The sequence below is a fragment of the Embiotoca jacksoni genome, unplaced genomic scaffold (assembly GCF_022577435.1).
Source record: "Embiotoca jacksoni isolate LCO1_2020_lvr unplaced genomic scaffold, fEmbJac1.0.p SCAF_27, whole genome shotgun sequence".
NCBI lineage: Eukaryota > Metazoa > Chordata > Actinopteri > Embiotocidae > Embiotoca > Embiotoca jacksoni.
This window is the reverse complement of record NW_027185378.1, coordinates 625,279-630,690: the sequence shown is the minus strand read 5'-3', so window position 1 is coordinate 630,690 and position 5,412 is coordinate 625,279. Positions and strand designations below refer to the sequence as shown.

The window sequence follows — 5,412 nt, the reverse complement described above, 5'->3', positions numbered from 1 at the left end:
GATGATGTTTCACAACTACTGAGTCACTGACAGCAAAAATGCTTTACATATATACCAAACTTCAACAAAAGGCGAAACAATGTCATGACTAAAAGCTGTTTGAGCAGCTGCATCAGGCTTTGAATGAAAGAAAAATATCAGTATGCTGACAAAAAGACAAAGAGATGAGCACATCTTGTTCATCACGTTTATCTTCTGAGGGTGGATCAAAAAGTTCAGAGACTGTCCAAAGAACGATAGTCAGGTCAGGAGACACCGGCGGGTTTTCTTCGTCCCCCAGGGTCAGACTGTCAACACTGAGTTCTACTGGGACCTTCTGAGACGTCTGAGGTTAAAACATTCACTGTGAAACCACCCTAACTGCGGCGCCTTGGCAACAGGCTTCTCCAGCACGACGACATGCCGCTGACAGCACGTTGAAAAGGAGCAAGAAAGTCGCGCTGTGATGTTGAAGATAAAGCTGATGTTTCTCTTTTTGCAACACCAGCCGTCTCCTCACGTTTCGATCCACCCTCATATTCACCTTCTTCATTCAGCATGTGAGGGTTTGTATTTGCTAATTAACTCAATGCGTTGCAGAGCTTTGGGCTGATGGAAGTGCTATTAATCTTGTAAGGTTTTCAAAGTGGATCACTTATGATTGATTATCTGGGATGATGTCATTTGGAGGTATTAGGCAGAGTTTTTGGAAAGTGGATTCATTCATGATAAACTCAAGTCCGATGAAATTATAGAAGATGGCGTAAAAACATGAGACCAAACAATAAATCAGTGGTCATGAGTGTGTGATAATGCTACCTGTTTAACTGTGTTAAAAGTTGACTGAATTCCTTGAAAATATTAACAGTGAACTGAAACAGGGACTTTGCCCAGCTCTCGGCCCCCTCAGTCCCTTTAAAACAGAGACTCCTCCGACGGCTTCAGAGCGCGGCTGCTTGAACCGACCGGAGATGGCAAACATCGACCGACTCATCGAGCACGTGGGAGCCTTCGGGCCCTTTCAGAAGAAGATCGTCATACTGGGTTCATTTCTGTTGGTATTTTTTGCCTTTGCGCTCGTGGGAGTTGTTTTCTTAGGGCACGCGCCGGATCACTGGTGCCGGAGTCCCGGATCCAAGCGCCTCCGGCAGGACTGTGGTTGGACGGAGGTGGAGGTGAGGGAGGTGGCCGTTCCTCGCTCCAACCAGTCCGGATCCTTCAGTCGCTGTCTGAGGTTTGACGGGAACTGGAGCGAAAGCATGACTATGCGATGAACTGGAGTGGCAGCAGACTTTTAATGCCATGCAGGCGGTTCAGTGCGACGGCAGCTAGGTGTTCGATGGAGGCCACCGCACGGTTGTTTCTGAGGTTGGTACTTTCTGTTCTACTGAGCATCGTGAAACCAGTTAGAAGTCTGAAACAGGAGATCATTTATCTGTAGATACACTACAGGCTCTACAAAGGCGCTCTGCCGTTGCTTCCGTTGTACAACAAACAGTAGATCACATGTAATATTCATGTAATGACGTGCAAATGAACCGAGCTGCCGTATTATCCCCACAGACTGTATATAAAAGTGGACGTAGCTAACGGGTCTAAAAAGTGAAGCCAATGCAGAAGAGCCTTAAAGAGCAGTACCACTGAGGGCCACTAGGGGCTGGCTACAAAAAGCCTTGACCTCCTTGGACTCCCATTCAACTTCTCTCGTGTTGTTAGCTAAAGTCACTCCTTCATATTAGTTTTCTGGTCCATCTGAAAATAATCCATCATTAATTAGAAAATAAGCTTCATAAAGATGTTTTTGGGGGCGTGTCTGTTTGATTGACATGCCTGTGGTGCAGTCAGGTTACAGCTATCAGTGACCGGGACGTAGTATCGTCAGGTTTCCAATCAGATCAGTCAGATCCAGCGCTCGCTCCTCCTCCAGCTCATCCAAATATGGTCCCTTCCTGCTCCAAAGATAACGACGTCCCTGTCGGTCATACCGTGAGAATTTTTTAGATAAATTGTCTTTAGACTGAATTTTATTTGCATTTCTTATGTTGTAAAAGTTCAGCCTCGATTATAAACCCTTTCTCTGATGTAAACTTTTTAATTTGTGTTTCTGGATCTTCACTTATTTATTTATTGGTGTAATAATCATAAACTCACAATCTGTGCTAACTTTGGTTTTGGATGCAATTTCTTTCCACTCAGTTCTCAATGGTTTGTGAGAAATCCTGGCTTGCCGATCTGAATCAAGTTTTCTTGGCATGTGGATTTTTTGTCGGAGCGTATGTCACTGGTTACCTGGCCGACAGGTACGTTATGCTCCAACATTTTCCATGTGAGTTTTGAATAGTTTCGACATAACAGTCCTTGGTCTTTTTCCCAGGTACGGTAGGAAGCTGTGTTTCATTGCGCCGATGCTCAGCCTGGGTGTTTCAGGTGTCAGGGTGATGCTATCGCCATGGTACCCGCTGCTCCTCATCTTTCGATTTCTCCAGGGGTTCTGTGGGAAAGGAGCGTGGACGGCCACCTACGTACTCAGTGGGTTCAAACATCAGAAGTCAAAGTGAAGAAAATCTCTCTTCCGTGTCGAGCAGCTGAACCTTGTCTTGTTCGGGAGGCTACCACAAATAAAATCACATTTTAATGATATTTTTTTATGCTGTTCGGGGATCATTTTCTGTGATTCTGCTTCCTAAAATGATACGATCTTCTCTCACAGCGATTGAGTTCTTTGGATCCAACAACAGGGAGTTTGTGTCCATTGTGAGTCGGACTTTCTACTCCGTGGGCATGGTCATCCTCCCGGGCCTGGCCTACTCTCTGTCCTCCTGGAGGACTCTGCAGCTGGCCATGAGTCTTCCCTGCATCCTGTTTGTCTCATACCACTGGTATGGATGTGACTTTCCTTGAACATGTCAGTTTCTAGTTTCTATCCTGTTGATGTTGAGTATGAATCTGAGGTGTGTCTGATTTTTAAGGATCATTCCTGAATCTCCTCGCTGGCTGTTCTCTCAGAACAGAACGGCGGAGGCAATGAAAGTCACTACGAGCATCGCCAAATGCGATGGGAGGTGTTTACCGCACAATCTTCAGGAGGTGAAATGACACTTTGATAGACTGGCTCTTTCTGATCGATCACGTCCGATTAATGGTTCATTCTGGCATTTTTCAGATGATTCTGTTGGAGGAAAAGAAAGAAGTGCATCCTGTGTTGATTTGCTTCTCATTTAATAAGACCTGATCCTCCACATGCTGATCGGAGGAGGAGCATGTGTTTGTAATTTCTAAAAATATTTCCTCCCTCCAGGTTCACCAGCACCGTTGTGTTCCAGGGTCTGGTCCTGCGGCTGGGAATCACAGGCGACAACCTCGTCCTGGATTTCTTCATCTCTGCTGTGGTAGAGCTTTTCACTGGACTGATCTTCTACCTGCTGGTTGACAGAGTCGGGCGGCACTCCCTCATGGCCGTCAGCAACTTCACCGGTGGCCTGGCGTGCCTCGTGGTGCCCTTTGTGTCCAGCGGTAGGTGCGGCCGAAGGGAACCGAGGCTCTTTATGGAGGCTTGACGGCATTGTGTTTTCACGTCTGTCTCCCGCAGATTTCTCCTGGTTGAAAAAGTCGATCGCCATCAGATTTGAGATGGTGAACTTTGTGAACACGGAGATGTATCCCACTCCTCTTAGGTGTGACATCACGCAGCGCTGACGGACATGAAATCATTACAGTCATTACAATTCAAGTCTGCATTTACGTTTATTTGTTCTACTAATTTTAGGAGGTCCAACTATTCCTCCATCAGGGTTAGTTTTCCAGTTTAAATTCTCCAGTTTTTTGGCTTTATCTAAAACTAACAACATCTCCATCAGCCTCAGCTGTAACTTGGGTTTAGAGCTACTTAGCTAATGTAACACTAACATGCTAATCTGATGGTAAACATTTCTGTTTAGCATGTGAGAATTTTTAATCGTGGGTATATTAGCAGGCTCGTGTTAGCATTTAGTTCAAAGCCCTGTCCAATAGGGCTGCATAATATAACCCTGATATTTTCCTCTAAATTAATTGTTCAATTTTAAGCAGGTGCCGAAATTTTTTTTCACAATAAAAGCGTCATTAAGAAATTAAGGTTTTCTGATTTCCAGAGGGCTTTTAATTTCAAACCGATACAGGAAGTGTTTGTATTAATGGTGTAATGCAGTAACTTTAACAGGGCAAACGGTAGCGGATGAAAACTAGGAATCGAATTGACGTCGAGAATCAATCAACACACTTTAAAATATCAATATGACAACTTTAACTACTGCGTTTGTTTTTATCGACACTTTATGGATGGTTGCATCTTTAATGACTTAAAATATATAAATAAATCTAAATCATATGTCGTTCGGGCAGCTCTACACCTGCAGAACACCCATCTTGGTTTTAAACCTTAATTTTTATGAAAAGTTCTCTGATTCACAAAAGAACAACCAACAATGAATTTAGAGACTATAATTAAATCTGTTTGTTTCTTACAGAAATCTGGGCTTGTCGGTGTGTTCATCCACCAGTGACCTCAGAGCGATAGCAGCCCCCTTCCTACTCTACAGGCTGGCCAGTGTCTGGCAGGAGCTGCCTCTTTTTATTTACGGTACATTTATCCTCCACCTGCTAACATTTTGTAATCGTTCATGTTTCTCCGTCCCCGAGAATAAAAAGCCTGCTGTGTTTGTCGAAGGTGTAATGTCGTTGCTGTACAGCGCGCTGGTGACGATGCTGCCGGAGACGAGCGGAGTCGCGCTACCTGAGACCATCGAGGACGTCGAGAACCTGAGAGGGTAAATGATGGATCACTGCTTATAATTTATCAGTCTGAGCTGACGTTCATCTTCGGAGGAGACGATACTAAACAACAAAAAGACAACAGGGAGACATGTCTGAGAAAAGACAAAGTTAAATGCTCGAAACAGAAAAGTGTTCACGTCAAAATTGACTGACGTCTGAGAGACAAGAATCTACTTTTAAATGTATATTTACAATCAAGCTGCAGCACAAAGATTCCTGCTCACATAATTAATGTGTTTTTTTGTGTATTTTTCTGCAGGAGTACAGAAAAGTCAAAGGAAGCAGCAGGAAACAATTTGATAATATGAAGACAGACGGAGGATGAGAGGTGGATTACTTCCTCCAGATAGCACGTAATGTCTACAAGTTAGACTTCCAGATGAATAGAACTGTAAATATGAAGAACTGCAGAGTTTTATCAATACGACATGTTTAAAGGTGTTCGCTAGACTTTTGTACTGTGAGGAGTTGAGACACAGCAGGTGGGAGGAATTAAAATGTCTTTGCGACTTCACACTTAAACTAAGAGAATTATTTCTGTCTGGAGAGACAACTTTGCGTCACATTCAGTTGTCAGTTAGAGCGACGAGTCACAGATTAACAGCTGTTATATTTGTCTGT

The 5,412-nt window shown here is 43.9% G+C and overlaps 1 protein-coding gene across 1 annotated transcript; it reads left to right on the top strand.

Moving 5' to 3' along the window:
- The first annotated feature begins 950 nt into the window (after window positions 1–950).
- On the top strand, window positions 951–5,119 carry slc22a3 (solute carrier family 22 member 3). Its single transcript, XM_069160805.1, is given in 12 exon segments — window positions 951–1,243; window positions 1,245–1,347; window positions 2,176–2,279; window positions 2,354–2,508; window positions 2,690–2,858; window positions 2,949–3,066; window positions 3,143–3,197; window positions 3,277–3,492; window positions 3,569–3,653; window positions 4,485–4,597; window positions 4,685–4,784; window positions 5,051–5,119. Coding segments are annotated over 12 exon segments (1,560 nt in total). The 3' UTR covers window positions 5,100–5,119.
- Window positions 5,120–5,412: the final 293 nt, after the last annotated feature.